The sequence below is a fragment of the Mustelus asterias genome, chromosome 2, assembly GCF_964213995.1.
Source record: "Mustelus asterias chromosome 2, sMusAst1.hap1.1, whole genome shotgun sequence".
In the NCBI taxonomy this organism is placed as follows: domain Eukaryota; kingdom Metazoa; phylum Chordata; class Chondrichthyes; order Carcharhiniformes; family Triakidae; genus Mustelus; species Mustelus asterias.
The window spans coordinates 55,069,694-55,085,828 of NC_135802.1; the positions used below are offsets into that span (position 1 = coordinate 55,069,694).

General features: G+C 41.0%; 1 protein-coding gene across 6 annotated transcripts in view; it reads left to right on the forward strand.

The window, feature by feature from the left end:
• The window catches only part of LOC144507960 (ankyrin repeat and IBR domain-containing protein 1-like), a 97,655-nt gene extending 87,395 nt beyond the window's left edge, over positions 1-10,260 (forward strand). For 3 of the 6 annotated variants that reach the window (XM_078235618.1, XM_078235578.1, XM_078235570.1), the window contains exons 18-20: positions 3,274-3,382; positions 5,946-6,076; positions 7,302-10,260. In XM_078235618.1, the coding sequence (XP_078091744.1) occupies positions 3,274-3,382; positions 5,946-6,076; positions 7,302-8,033 (972 nt within the window). In that variant the 3' untranslated portion in view covers positions 8,034-10,260. The remainder of the gene's footprint in view (positions 1-3,273; positions 3,383-5,945; positions 6,077-7,301) is intronic. The other 3 variants (XM_078235597.1, XM_078235589.1, XM_078235607.1) reach the window with 1 other exon arrangement.
• Positions 10,261-16,135: the final 5,875 nt, after the last annotated feature.

Sequence of the window (16,135 nt, forward strand, 5' to 3'; positions counted from 1 at the left end):
TAGCACCCTCACCTGAGGGCCACTCTTGTCCTTGTCCACGACTACCCAAAATCTTATGGAATTATGGAAGCTAAGCCCAAAATGCTCCCCAATGAAACATCAGTCACCTGAGCTTGTTCATTCCCCAATACCAAGTCTAGTATGGCATCCTCCCTGGTTGGATTTTCAACTTACTATATCAAAAAGCCCTCCTGGACACACCTAACAAATTGCTCTCCATCTGAGCCCCTGGCTGTAAGGAAGTCTCATCAATATGGGGAAAGTTATGGTCACCTACCACAACTACCCTGCTTTTTTTCACGCTGTTTTAGTATCTGACTACACAACTGCTCCTCTGTCTTCTGCGGGCTGTTGGATGAAGCAGTTGCACTTCTTTCAGTTTAGTCTATTGCATTCACTGCTCACAATGCAGTCTCCTGAACATTGGGGAGACTAAATGCAGACTGCTGACCACTTTGCGGAACGCCTTTGCTCCATCCCCACCCTCCCTGTCGCTTGCCATTTCATTGTGTGAAGTTTTGGTCTCCTAGTCTGAGGAAGGACATTCTTGCTGTTGAGAGAGTCCAGCGAAGATTCAGCAGACTGATTCCCGGAATGACAGGACTGAATATGAAGAAAGACCGGATCGAGTGGGCTTGTATTGACTGGAATTTAGAAGAATGAGAAGGGATCTCGTAGAAACATATAAAATCCTGATAGGACTGGACAGGCTAGATATGGGAAGAATGCTCCCGATGTTGGGGAAGTCCAGAACTAGGGATCACAGTCTAAGAATAAGGGGTAAGCCATTCAGGACTGAGATGAGGAAGAACTTCTTCACTCAGAGTTGTGAACCTGTGGAATTTTCTGTCACAGAAAGCTGTTGGGGCCAGTTCGCTACATATGTTCAAGAGGGAGCTAGATGTGGCTCTTGTGGCTAAAGGGATCAATGGTATGGAGAGAAAGCCAGAGTGGGATACTGAGAGTGCATGATCAGCCATGATCATGTTGAATGGTGGCGCAGGCTCGAAGGGCTGAATGGCCTATTCCTGCACCTATTTACTATGTTTCACTTCACCATCTTACTTTCATGCTCACACCTCTGTCCTTGGCCTGCTGCAATGTTCCAGTAAAGTCCAATGCAAGATAGAGGAACAGTACCTCATCTTCTGATTTGGAACTTAGTCTTCTGGATTTAACACTGAGTTTGACAACTTCAGACCATGAACTCTGTCCTTCAATTTGATATTCCTCAATCATTTTCTCTCTCTCTCTCTCTCTCCCCCACCCCCACTTCCACAGGGCCAGTCTTGTTCCAACATTTGCTTTCACAGCACTGACCCCTGCTATCTGACCTTTAGACCACTATCAGCACCTGCCTTAAACTTAACACTATCATTACCACTCCCTTTGTCCATGGCATCATTGTCCAATCTCTCTTGAGCTCCCCCCGTCCCTGACTTTCTATTTTGATTTGCCTGCTCTATGGTATGAAACCCATCACATTTCTACCTCCCTTCAGCTGTGAAGGAGAAGCGCCTTGCAGTCTTGAAACATTAACTCTGTTTCTCCCTCCACAGATGCTGCCAGCCCTGCTGAATTTTTCCAGCATTTTCTGTTTTTATTTCGGATTTCCAGTATCTGCAATACTTTGCTTTTATTGTATTGTGTGCTAGTTGTGTTAGCCTTAAGTGAGTGCATTTGGATAAAATAGTGCCATTGAACAACATTAATTTGGTTGGAAGAAGTACAGTACATGGGGTACAAAGCCATACAATTCAAAGATTTGTATCTTGGTCTGTACGAAATCAGCTGATCACAGGAGAAAAGTTAAGATGTTATACTTGGCCTTAACATTTTTGGATTAAGAAAGATGAAGTTCCTTTGTCCCATCATTGATCATTTCCCAGTGGCACCTGGAAAATGTCTGTCTGTTTATCAAATGAGAACAGATGACATCAGTTGTATTGCCCTCCATTCAAAAGCCGGCTGAGGCTCACTTTTCTATGGTTATACATGAAATTTCGTCACTTGGGTAAAGTACTAAAGTGCTACTGCCAACTGTAGACTGTATTTCACCAAGGGCTAGGATATCCTTTCTTAACGATGTTGCAAACATGAGTTCAGATGAAGCAGGTTTAGAGGGTGGGGAATAAACACCAGGAAATGCAGACACAATTTCATCATTTTTAAGCCATGCCTTCAGTCCTTATTTTTATATGATGTACTTTGATTCTGTATTGTTTATAATTAAATAGTAGTGCATAGAATTGTTTGAGAAACCATGCAACCTGGTTAGCTTTAACTTAGAAGATTCTGCACAGGAAAAATAGAAAAGCAGGATATTATTTAAAAAGGAAAAGATTGCGGTACTCTGTGGTACCCAGAAGGACCTGGGTGTCCTGGTAGATGAATCACATAATATGAGTATGCCGATACAGCAAGTGATTAACAAGACAAATGAAATGTTGGCATTTATTACAAGAGGAATTAAATATAAATGTAGGGAGGTACTTTGCAGTTGTACAGAATCTTGGTGAGGCCGCATTTGGAGTACTGTGTACAGTTTTGGTCTCCTTATTTGAATAAAAGATATAATTACCTTAGAAGAGTTCAGAGAAGGTTTACTCGACTCATTCCTGGGATGAAGGGCTTATCCCATGAAGAAAGGTTGAACAATTGGGCCTTTTACCCTTTGGCATTTAGAGGAATGAGAGGTGGTCTTATTGAAACACAAAAGATCTTGAGAGGACTTGATGGGGTGGATACTAGGAGGATGTTTGCTCTTTTGGGGAGACTAAAACTAGGGGACAGTTTAAGAATGAAAGGTCTATCTTTTACGACAGAGAGGAGAATTTTTTTTTCTGAGGGTCATTAATCTGTGAACTTTTTCCCAGAAAGTAGCGGAGGCTGGATCTTTAAATTTATTGAGGGCTGAGTTAGATAGATTTTTGATGGACAATGAAGGTCAAGGGTTATGGGGTGGAGACAGGATGGTGGAGCTGAGACCATAACCGGATCAGTCATGATCTTATTGAATGGCGGAGCAAGCCCGAAGGGCTGAATGGCCTACTCCACTGCAGTCCTTTATTCCTAAGGTGAAAAACTGAGGTGCTACTATGCCACCACTGACACAAGGGTATACTTGCAGAATGAGAAGTTTACACAGGCCATATTACACACACATTTATAATAACATATGTTGATAGGGCATAAGATTTTGTAGACCGGGAATGTTCACATTTTTACTTGCAATTTATACTAAAAATGCCATTGTTTATTTGCTGTGTTTAGGAATATGCTGAATTTCAGTACAGACGACGGCATAGACAACGGCGACGAGATATGCATAGCCTTCGCAGTAACACTCCAGATCCTGAAGATCCCAGTGACAGTACAATAGGTAACGTTAACAATGCAAACTAATTATTTTTATTTTTTGAAATTTAGAACCTGTTAAACACACTTTAAAATAAAATTGAAGTATATGCTTAATCTGCAGAAACACTGATGGTTAAGTAGTGCATTGAACTGGAACCTTGCAGTTACCGGTAGAAACTGGGTTCAAATCTGGGCTGCAGTGATGGAATTACAAATTTCATCTGACTACAAATCTCCTGTTACAACTGAGTTTAGATAGTCTTAGCCTTGTTTTGCTAACGCCTCAACACACTTTTTAATTTAGAAAACAATGTTACTTTGAAAATGGGAAACCAAAGTTAAGCACCACCATAATTGGAATATTCCTCTGAGCTTGGGTCTTAGGCATGTCATTGGGTAATGCACAAGAAACTTGAAGCATTCTTATTCATGGTTTATTTAAAATTCAAGTGTTTGTTTGATTATATCCACTACCTCTATTAACTCAAATTACGGTATATGCTGGCTTTTGATCTTAAGGCTTCCTGTGGATTTGAGAAAATGCAAAATATTTCCTGGGCCAATTATTTCTGAAGTCTTCAATTCACTCATTATGGCAATGAAACATACATTAACATTGTAATATTTGAACTGCTCAAATATAAGGTGTTACTTTGCCACAGTAATGATATCTCTACCTGTTAAAATTATTAGGGAGCACAGCAGAAACCCCAACATTTTGGCATTAGTGTGAAGGTAGTGTTTCACTCCAGGTGTGATTCTATTGACACACTAGGAACCTTTTATGAAAATAAACTTTATTTAACAATACAGTTTAACTAGAACAAATAAATTAGCTTAACCATTATTAATTGAAACACTCAAACATAAGATACAATTCTTGACTGCTAATCTATCTTTATTAGTTCCAATTCAAGCAGTATTCCTCTTATAGACTTAAACTCCACTTCAAAATCAGTTAGCAACACACAGGCTTAGGTGCTGGTACATGGGCTGCCAGTCCTTGAGCCTCCAGAATACCTCTAGAGAGAGAGAGACTTATTTTTACATGCAGGTCCCAAATAGTAACCTCCAGAGAGGGATACCATTTGCTTCTTTCAAAACGAGGCAAACATTACCTGCTTTTCCCTGCAAACTGAGCTCCTCACCTTGAGCTTATGACTCTGCCAATCAATCTAATTAGAACCCTACATGAAACCCCAAGAAGAAAACCAAATAAACAAAAATGCATTAACTCAAATTAAAACAAACACATCCCTAACTAAAGTCAATCATTAGCTTGCATTCTCAGCATGTGGGCTGCCTGGTGAATTGTAAACATACCCTCATGAGAAACATGTTATAAATACATTTCTTAAAGGCACAGTTGGCACAGAATCATGATAAAATAAAAACCTATGGTATGTAGTAATTTTTAAATTAAAAATCACATTTCTGCATCTCTTGTCACTTTCACAAACACAACTTTAAGACAACTGCATATACAAAGGTTTGCTGAGGTATCTGAATTTATCATAAAATGTATGAAAAGGGTGGATTCTAGTACCCAAGAACCTTGAGGAAATATCTTAGACAAATCCTTGAACAATTCAATAAAATAGCCAGCAACTTTGCTGAATACAATTGGAGAGGATCATTTGTTTAAGTATGCTGTTTTTATATGGATGAAGACAAGCAGGCTTGACAATACTTCATGATTCATATATTTGAGGTTAAAAACTGGGTACATGGGTGAGGTTCTGAGAGACACTAGTGGAACCTTGCCTGAGATTAAATTAATTTTAAAAATTTTTTAATGACAGACAACGGCAATCAGTTTTCGTTCTGACCCTGTATATGCTAATTAGTGAAGAACGGCACTGAGGCCTCAGCGCCAGGGACCTGGGTTCAATTCTGGCCTCGGATCACTGTTTGTGTGGAGTTTGCACATTCTCCCTGCATCTGCATGGGTTTCCTCTCGCACTCCAAAGATGTGCAGGTTAAGTCGATTGGCCATGCTAAATTGAGCTTTAGTATCAGGAGGATTAGCAGGGTAAATACGTGTGGTGACGAGGATAGGGCCTGGCTGGGATTGCTGTTGCTGCAGGCTCGATGGGCCGAATGGTTGCCTTCTGTACTGTGGGGATTCTGTGAAATTTTAGATTTTTCTTTATTTTCCCACATTCGCCAATTCTATATGCATTTATGCAAACAATATCTATGTTACCCGGTTTGAAACTATATTTTATTTTTGCAGTTATCATCAGTTTTAGTTAAGTTGAAGTCATTGGAGAAAATCTGGTTATTCCATTCAGATTAAAAGATAAGATGTCCCTGCAGTGTACAGACTGTATACAGCTTAGTACTTTGTATCTTATTTGTTTTACCGCAATTATATTGAGCAAGATGGCTTTTCAATGGCATTCCATCTGAAATCTCAGTTATGCCAATTTTGACATTGTAGAAAATCACATTTTGAGGCATTACAGATCATTAATGAATTGTTTCACAGAGAAACAGTATTCATTAGCACCCTTTCATTATTCCCTTAAGTCTAGAACCAAATGTACTGCAGCCATTATATTTATTTTGTTATTTATTTATAGATACCCATGAAGGTAACAGCAGGCGACATGGTACTTCCATGGTGAGTTCAGCATCTATGAGTATTCTGCACAGCTCTTCGCTTCATGACTATACCCCTGTCAGTCATTCTGAGAATCAGGACTCTTTGCAGGTACCTCTCTTGGTGCAATCCTCTATCCTTCCATCATCTTTGCTTTGCTGTATGTTTTAATAAGATAAAAACATAAACACAGTTGTATTTATGTTGTTTTATTAACGTAATGTTCTACAATATTCTGTTAACATATATTTAGTAACTCATAAGTAAACATTGTTTAACCTAATCTGAGAATCCATAGAATCCTTTCACAATCTATTTTTAGGTATATAACTTTTTACAACAGAGTTTGAGATCAGTAACTCGTATTAAAATCACTGATCTCAAATCTTGTACTTGCTGTCACAGAAACAAAAGCTGAAGAGCTGTGACCTGGAAATTAACTGAACAACTTCCTATTAACTGTCCCTCCTTCAAAAAATAAAAACTGTCAAAACTTTTTATTGCATGTATTTAGTTCTTGTGACCAATTTTTCTAAAAGGTGGGCCATTATAGCATCGACTTAAAGTGGATACAGATTCCGATCCTTTTGGGGAAAAATATTGCTCTGGTGAATTTAGTTTCATGTTTTCCTTTTTAATGACCACTCCATAACCACCTATTTCTTCAAGTGTCACATATTGACATGCCGCCAGTTCTCTGCAAAGATGCTCTGCAACAAGGTGTGCAAGAGTAAGGTGAAGTGGAGGATGTTTTACAACTTGAATAAATGATCTTGTTGTCGCTGGCTGTCTATTCAGCATCTCCCCGAGGGTCAATTAAGAATGGTAATTTTGCTATATGAGAAATTATGGATGCCGTACTTTGCATCATTACATCAGTACATCTGCCAAGAGAAAGATCTAATGTTAGACCATTCTGGCACTTTGGACAAAAAGAACGCTTGGATGAATCCCTTTTACCCAGTCCTATGTAACTATTAATAGTTTGTCTGCAATTTACAAAACTTTATTGAGGTAGGTGAAATGTGGAATTGAGGCCACAATCTGATCAGACATGGTCTTATTGAATGGCAGAGCAGACTCGAGGGGCTGAATGGTCTACTCCTGCTTCTATTTCTTATGTTCTCATGTACTGATCTGAACTTGAAATGTACCTGTATTTCTAATCCTGTTCATATTAGGTGTTAAAACATGTACAATGGTAATCTATATTTCACTGGTGAGATTATACTCTTAACAGCTCAAATAGATTTTAAGCTGCAGTTATAATCTGTAGAAGAAATCTGTCAGTGAAGCCTTGGCAAATACGATAATATAGTTGTTTCCTTTTTCTTAGGCTTTGAGCTCCCTTGATGATGATGACCCAAATATCCTGCTAGCTATCCAGCTATCTCTGCAAGAATCCGCACTTGCAGTGGGTGGTGAGCCACAGGAGTTCCTTAACAGCGAGCTATCTTTAGGGGCCATTGGTACGTCCTTACCTTCAAGGCTTGATACAACCCAGAGAAGCACAGACAATTCTCGAGCTTTGAGCAACTCTCAGCTGATGGATTTGGAAGACAGTTTGATAAGATTGGGTAACAGTGATCCCTGCCCCAGCAGGTTTAGTAGCTCTCAGCCTTTCAATGTACAAAGTAGATTCTTTTCGTCCCCTGAAGGTACCGAATCTACAGATGCAGACCCTGCCATGAATGCAAATCTCCTGGGTAATATCATGGCATGGTTCCATGACATGAATCCTCAGAGCATTGCATTAATCCCTTCAGCATCTTCTGAAACTGACATAAACTCTCAACAACTCTGCAGTACAGAGGAACAAGGCTCAAGTAGACTTGAGGAGATGTTACACAGCCTTCACGAGGACCATGCACTGTTTGAAGCTACAGTCATGAATGAAGGTAGAGGAACCCAAGTTGAAGAAGTTTCAGAAAGTATTGGTGCTACAAAACCTGAGCCACAAGCAGAAACACCAGGTGTGAGTGACAACAGAAGTGAAATACACTTGGGTGATGACTCCCAGCAGAATAACACATCAAATGAATGGGAAGAACAAATTCATTTGGTGTAAGTGCAATGGTATAGATATCTGTTGCAGTCACTTATGTTGTGTCCCTTTAGCTTAGATCAGCATGAACCTTAGACTGACAGTGTAGGAGGGCTGAAGAACTCAACAATAATACAGGGAGTAAAGGTTTGAGCCCTCAAAAGGCTGTTTCAGTTAGTTATCAGTCTTGCACCAGTCCCTGAGTTTTTAAAGAACATAAATATTTTAGATCCTTGGTTTTTAACTTATTGTACTTACCAACTAGCAATTCTAAAGGATCTAAACTAAAGTAAAATTACTGATGACAGAAACATGAAAGTGAGGCTATCTTATCCTATAGTATAGGTATCACTGAAAAATACACTGTAGGGAGCCTGTTGGAATACAAAAGAAAGGAAGCACTGCCTACTACATGTGAAATGTGGTGCCAAAACTTAAACCGTTGAAACCAAGTTAATCTAACCTTATTACATTCAGCTTGTGCCTGCACTAGTCTGAACTAATCAGAACTCTTTGGAGTCATCTCCTCGAGGTGGCATCTTCTTGTGGAAATAGATGCAAATTGGAACTCGAGTAGCATTGCTGCTGCAGAAATGTAGCTTGCGCTTTGATTTGTTAAGTGGTTGCTGTTTTAAAACAGTTTATTTAAAAAGGATCAGAAGTGGATATTAACAGGCGCACTGCGTTTGAACTCCACAGACACTTTATTGTAAGTGCAATCGTAGAGTCTTTCCTCGCTATAAAGAAGTATTCTATTAAAAGCACTGTCAGTGCCACTGGTCTTAAGACTTGAAATATAGGCCTAAGATTTCTTAAATGCAAAGCCATCCCTTATAGGCAAAAAATAAATAAAAATGACATGAAAGCCACAACAATCAATCAAATGTCTGGCCTACTCAGTCAGTCCATCATTGTGCCTTTGCCTGACCCATATGGTTGGTTGCCATACATTTTTGAATCATCAGAGACTACCACTTTAAGATCAGACCAACACAAGTATGACTCTGAAATTACTTCAGCTTGATTGTTGCCAATTGTATTTTGGGAGGACAATTCTGATCCAAATATCGGATAGTGTTCTGTAGAATTTTGTAAGTGGCAAGTTTCACAGAATATTAAAATTTGGTTGATGTACAAAAAAGGAATCAAGCTTTTCCAAACACTAAATCGTTACTTGGAATAAACTAATTGTGCTAATTTTTATTAGAAAAGTTTTTTTATTTTTAAAACCATCATGTTTTAAACCAAGTTGCTTTTTTTAACTTGGAGAATTTAATTCAGTTTTTAAAATTTGGAGCTCAATACATAAAAACCATGCAAAGCCCAAGATATGTAACTGGTTTAAGTTGGAGATGTTTCTCTTAGTTTGGTTTTACCTTGAGTCAGTGTGTGACAACGTAGTGTTGTATTGAAGTAATTTCAGTTTGATATTGGAAATAAAAAAGATATGTTTTACATGGCATTGAATATGTACTGCAAAGTTGAGATATGTAAGGGTGTTGTATATGAAGTTAGTAGTTTTGTGGGGTTTTGTTTTTGTAAAACCATTGTTTATTTGTGGAATTTGAACCATGGTCCATTCTATGTAATGTTGGCTGTGCATGGTCACAAAGTCATTCAGATTCAAAATTGTATATTCTGTTACAAATTTTAAGTGTCTTGGATTAATTTGAAAATCAGAAAAAAATTGCAGAACTATTTTTTAAGGCAATGGGAATTTTATAATACTAAAGCCAACTGTTAACCTTGATTTATCTCTACAGAAATGTTACTATTTGCACTTTCATAGTACTATACTTGATACATTCCCACTTTATATATGGATACAATAATATTTAGATGTTTGACCAATGCAAAGTATCATTTAAAACTTAACAGTTAAACTGTCCAAAATTAATTTTTTCAATTGGACATATTGTCTAAAGAATTAAAATCTGCAAATGGTTTAACTTTGTAATAAGGCCACCTACCTGAATTTGTGAAGAGAGATTGCATTTTCATTTTCTTTCTTTCTCAAGCTCCTATAATTCTGTTTTAAATTTTGCAAGTCAAAATAATCCTCTGAAGTCAAACAATAAAATTTCAGTTCATTCTAATGCTGTTGGTTTCAATGAAAACTGCAGTTCTATATTTACTCGCTGTCTTCAAAGTCTACTTTTCTTTGGATAAATGTAATATCATGGAAATGGATAGCAGTTTGAGCAACACAATTGTAAATTAATATTTATAATAAATTCACATTTCTGAACTTTTTTTTAATAGAAATGGTTCACATTTGTTCAACATTATCACGATTAACTAAAAAATATGCATGAGCTGCCCTGATGTGTCAGAACATTTTTCCAGCTAGCAACTCAGCATATGGACAAGACTATTTAGTCTCTGGCTTTGTGCCTGGAGACCACCTAGTTACCTAGTCTGAATTAAGGCATTGGTTGGGGCACTATAAATGTTCCTATTTCCCAGTTGTGAACCGAAAAAAGATCACCCAGTGTCATGGTCACTATCCAACAATCTCTGGAAATGGAACAATCACATTGGATTTTTTTTCCCCTCTACACAAATGTGAACATACCAAGAAAAGGGGTTTGATTGCCAAGCAGGTAAACCTATCAGCCAAGAGTTTCCATTTTGGGCGCAGTCGTCAATCTGGGCACAAATTACATCAGTTTTGCAAACTTTTATTTTCGGGCAGCATGGTGGCACAGTGGTTAGCACTGTTGCCTCTCAGCCCTAGGGACCTGGGTTCGATTCCACCCTTAGAACCATAGAAAATTACAGCTCAGAAACAGGCCTTTTGGCCCTTCTTGTCTGTGCCGAACCATTTTTTGCCTAGTCCCACTGACCTGCAATAGAACCATAGAAAATTACAGGTTTTCATCATGTCTGCGTGGGTTTCATCCAGATGCTCAGGTTACCTCCCACAGTGCAAAGATGTGCAGGTTAGGTGGATTGGCCATGAATTTTTACCTAGTGTTCCAAGATGTGTAGGTTAGGGTAAATACGTGGGGTTTTGGGGCTAGGGCAGGGGGATGTACCCGGGTACAATGCTCTGCAGGGAGTCGGTGCAGACTCAATGGGCCAAATGGCCTCCGTTTGCACTGTAGGGATTCTATGATAAGTTGCCTCGACTTATTTGCATTTTCCAAGGATAATGTCTTCCATGAATCCGTGCAATTGGGCTGCTTTTTTAAATAAACTTTTTAAGTTTATTCCCTTTTATGTTTAAGGATAGTAACCTTAAACATTTTTATTAATACAGCAGAAAATTGTGACAAAATATGAAGCATGTTAAATCCGTGTCTAATCTACCACCTGTTGGTAACCTGATGTTAAATAAGTTGAAATTACTTTTTAATCCATACAAAACCACTTAGTAAAACTATTTGGTGCCACTTTATAACTATATTGTTGTACAAGAGTCAGTATCTTCACTCATGGAACATGGGCATCACTGGAAAGGCCAGCATTTATTGCCCATCTCTTGAAGATGGTGGGTGAGTGGCCATATGGAACAGTCGCAGTCCTGGGATGGTGTATCTAGACCCACAGTGCTATTGGTGAGGAAGTCCCAGGATTTTGATATGGCAACAGTGAAGAAATAGCAATGTTGTTCCAAGTCAGGATGGTGGGGGACTTGTAGGTGGTGTTTCCATTCCCACCTGTTGCCCTTGTTCTAAATCAGGCTTGTCCAAATGATGGCCCGTGGGCTGGATGCAGCTCCTGGAACCGGTTTTCAAAATGCCTGTCAAACAGGTAAAATGGAATGGGGGATTCTGCAAGGAACTGCTGCTTCAACCACAGGCCCTTTCTCTCCTCTGTTTCTCACCAGCAGCAAACAATGTGATTAGAGAAGCAGCAAACACCAACAGTGCTCGGTTCAGGAAGCCAAGAAGTAAAAATGCCAGGGATTGGGGCCTGGGGAGAGAAGACAGCACAGCACAGGTTGGTGTTCGAGTTTCAAAGTTGGTTGCAAAGCCCAGGAGTGAGATGCTGATGCTGGGGATTGGGGCCTAGGGAGAGGAGACACTAGTTGTGAGGCCCATGAGTGAGATGCTGTGGAAGAAAGAGGCCGAATGTCGTGTGGGAGCGTACATGGTTGTGAGTTTGTGTGGGTGAGGGAGGGGGCAATTGGGGATGGGCTATGAATGTTGGCCTAACCCATCATCCCTTGAAGCACTCATCCCTTGAATGAATTGAAAAAAAACTTAAGCTTGACAAGAGCTACCATAGACCAGGTCAAAAACCTTTAGTTAAGTTTACGAAAAGTGTTCATAGATTCCAGTGTTGTTCCCTACACTTTTCTTATCACTGTTGTGCTGTAAACATCATATTGGCTGTCCTGATGGTTATACCTTGTCTGCCATACTTGTAAAACCGCAAATTATCCGACTTAATATAAGCAATACCATGGGAGAGGTCATTGAGGCAGTGGCATTCGAGAGATGAGTCATTGGCAAAGGTCGTGGAGGAATAGGGAGAGAGCATTACCAGAGAAGCTCTTGCTATGACCAAAAGAATGGAGTTAACTGAGCAACTGCACCATGGAAGAGAAATGCTCCTTCAACCTAATGGTTGTTTAAGCTTGTACAAGCCTACACTCACCCTATTTCTTCTAACCTCCTTCATATATTCTAGTTCTTAAGTACATATCTAGCTTCCCCTATGCATCTACAATAAGGTATCTCAATTATGCCTTGCAGGCATAGGTCGCACATTTTAACCACTCTGGATAAAGAATTTTCTGCTGAATTAACTTATGAATTCCTTGGTGACTATCTTATGTTTATGTGAAAGTATCTTCTCTACATGTACATTATCAAACTTCCTGTGCGTCCCAAACTCGAACACCAACCTGTGCTGTGTTAGCCAGAATAACACAATAGAAATAGATGTTTAACAGAAATGAAGAGGGAGGGGTGGCAGTATTGATTATTGGAAAACATTGCAGTGCTGAAGAAAGAGGATGTCCCAGAGGGGTCAAGGACAGAAACGATTTGGCTAAAGCTAAGAAACAAGAAAGGTGCAATTACATTGTTCGTTGTAATCTATCGGTCACCAACTAGTGGTAAGGATGAAGAGGAACAAATCTGCAGGAAAATTAGAGAGGAACAAAAATCATTGAGCAGTTATAATGGGAGACTTTATCCCAATATAGACTAGAATACTGGTAGTGTAAAGGGCAAGAGTTCTGAGAGCGTGTTCCTGAAAATTTTCAACAGCTGTGTGTCCAATTCAGTGAGAAAGAAGACACCACGAGACCTGACTCTTGGGGAGAATATCTAAAAGACAGTATTCATTGTATCATAAGATTTATGGTAACTATAGCAAAGAACAATCCAGAGCAAAAATAATTAACTGGAGAAAGCCAACATCAATGGAGTAAAAATGGATCTGGACCAAATAAAGGTTGCCAGGAAAAGTGCTAGCTGGAGAATGTGCTAGCTTTAAAGAGATGGTTTGGGCGCTGTTATGGTATATTCCCTCAAAAGGGAATAACAAATCCAGGCCTCACTGGATGACAAAGGAGAGATAAATTAAGATAAAGAAGAAAAAGTGTATGTATAACATACAAGTGCGAATCAGACTAAATACAGAAGGTGCAGAAGGGAAGTGGAACAAAACAAGCAGTGAGGCCTCCATCAGGCTGTTGTTATCAACAAGATGTGGAGATGCCGGCGTTGGACTGGGGTATGCACAGTAAGAAGTCTTTTTCACCTGGTGTTGTGAGACTTCTTACTGTTGAGGGCTGGAGTGTGAGAACTACACTTCTATAATTTACCCTATTGTTCTGTGGCTTGCCTTTTCATGTGATTTCTTTGAAAAAGAATGACCAGGGTGAGGTTAGGGCCGGTCAAGGACAGTAGTGGGAACTTGTGTATGGAGTCAGTAGAGATAGGCGAGGTGATGAATGAATACTTTTCTTCAGTGTTCACCAAGGAGAGGGGCCAAGTTTTTGAGGAAGAGAAGGTGTTACAGGCTAATAGGCTGGAGGAAATAGATGTTCGGAGGGAGGATGTGTTGGCAGTTTTGAATAAACTGAAGGTCGATAAGTCCCCTGGGCCTGATGAAATGTATCCTAGGATTCTGTGGGAGGCAAGGGATGAGATTGCCGAGCCTTTGGCGTTGATCTTTGGGTCCTCGCTGTCCACGGGGATGGTGCCAGAGGACTGGAGAATGGCGAATGTTGTTCCTCTGTTTAAGAAAGGGAATAGAAATGACCCTGGTAATTATAGACCGGTTAGTCTTACTTCGGTGGTTGGTAAATTGATGGAAAGGGTCCTTAGGGATGGGATTTACGACCATTTAGAAAGATGCGGATTAATCCGAGATAGTCAGCACGGATTCGTGAAGGGCAAGTCGTGCCTCACAAATTTGATAGAATTTTTTGAGGAGGTAACTAAGTGTGTTGATGAAGGTAGGGCAGTTGATGTCATATACATGGATTTTGGTAAGGCGTTTGATAAGGTCCCCCATGGTTGGCTTATGATGAAAGTGAGGAGGTGTGGGATAGAGGGAAAGTTGGCCGATTGGATAGGTAACTGGCTGTCTGACCGAAGACAGAGGGTGGTGGTCGATGGAAAATTTTCGGATTGGAGGCAGGTTGCTAGCGGTGTGCCGCAGGGATCAGTGCTTGGTCCTCTGCTCTTTGTGATTTTTATTAATGACTTAGAGGAGGGGGCTGAAGGGTGGATCAGTAAATTTGCTGATGACACCAAGATTGGTGGAGTAGTGGATGAGGTGGAGGGCTGTTGTAGGCTGCAAAGAGACATAGATAGGATGCAAAGCTGGGCTGAAAAATGGCAAATGGAGTTTAACCCTGATAAATGTGAGGTGATTCATTTTGGTAGGACTAATTTAAATGTGGATTACAGGGTCAAAGGTAGGGTTCTGAAGACTGTGGAGGAACAGAGAGATCTTGGGGTCCATATCCACAGATCTCTAAAGGTTGCCACTCAAGTGGATAGAGCTGTGAAGAAGGCCTATAGTGTGTTAGCTTTTATTAACAGGGGGTTGGAGTTTAAGAGCCGTGGGGTTATGCTGCAACTGTACAGGACCTTGGTGAGACCACATTTGGAATATTGTGTGCAGTTCTGGTCACCTCACTATAAGAAGGATGTGGAAGCGCTGGAAAGAGTGCAGAGGAGATTTACCAGGATGCTGCCTGGTTTGGAGGGTAGGTCATATGAGGAAAGGTTGAGGGAGCTAGGGCTGTTCTCTCTGGAGCGGAGGAGGCTGAGGGGAGACTTAATAGAGGTGTATAAAATGATGAAGGGGATAGATAGAGTGAACGTTCAAAGACTATTTCCTCGGGTGGATGGAGCTATTACAAGGGGGCATAACTATAGGGTTCGTGGTGGGAGATACAGGACGGATATCAGAGGTAGGTTCTTTACGCAGAGAGTGGTTGGGGTGTGGAATGGACTGCCTGCAGTGATAGTGGAGTCAGACACTTTAGAAACATTTAAGCGGTTATTGGATAGGCACATGGAGCACACCAGGATGATAGGGAGTGGGATAGCTTGATCTTGGTTTCAGATAAAGCTCGGCACAACATCGTGGGCCGAAGGGCCTGTTCTGTGCTGTACTGTTCTATGTTCTATGTTATCAACAAGGACGGAATGGGATGTGAACAAAATACAGGATGACCAAAACACCTCAAAAATCAGAACTTCCAAGAGAGAAAATTGGAATGAACTTGATGTGAACCATTAACTTCATGGTTTTGGGAGGGGGGGAATCGTCGGTCCTCCCGGCGTCAGGAAGCGCGGCGGCCTCTCCTGGTCCTCCTGCCGATAGAGGGCGCGGCGGTTTCCTGGTCCTCCCGGCGTCGGGGGCGCGGCGGTTTCCTGGTCCTCCCGGCGTCGGGGTCGCGGCGGCCTCTCCTGGTTCTCCTGCCGTCAGGGGCGGAGCTGACTCTCGGACCTCCCGCCGTCAGGGGGCGCGGCGGTCTTCTGGTCCTCCGGCCGTCAGGGGGCGCGGCGGTCTCCTGGTCCTCCCGGCCGTCAGGGGGCGCGGCGGTCTCCTGGTCCTCCGGCCGTCAGGTGGCGCGGCGGTCTTCCGGTCCTCCGGCCGTCAGGGGGCGCGGCGGTCTCCTGGTCCTCCGGCCGTCAGGGGGCGCGGCG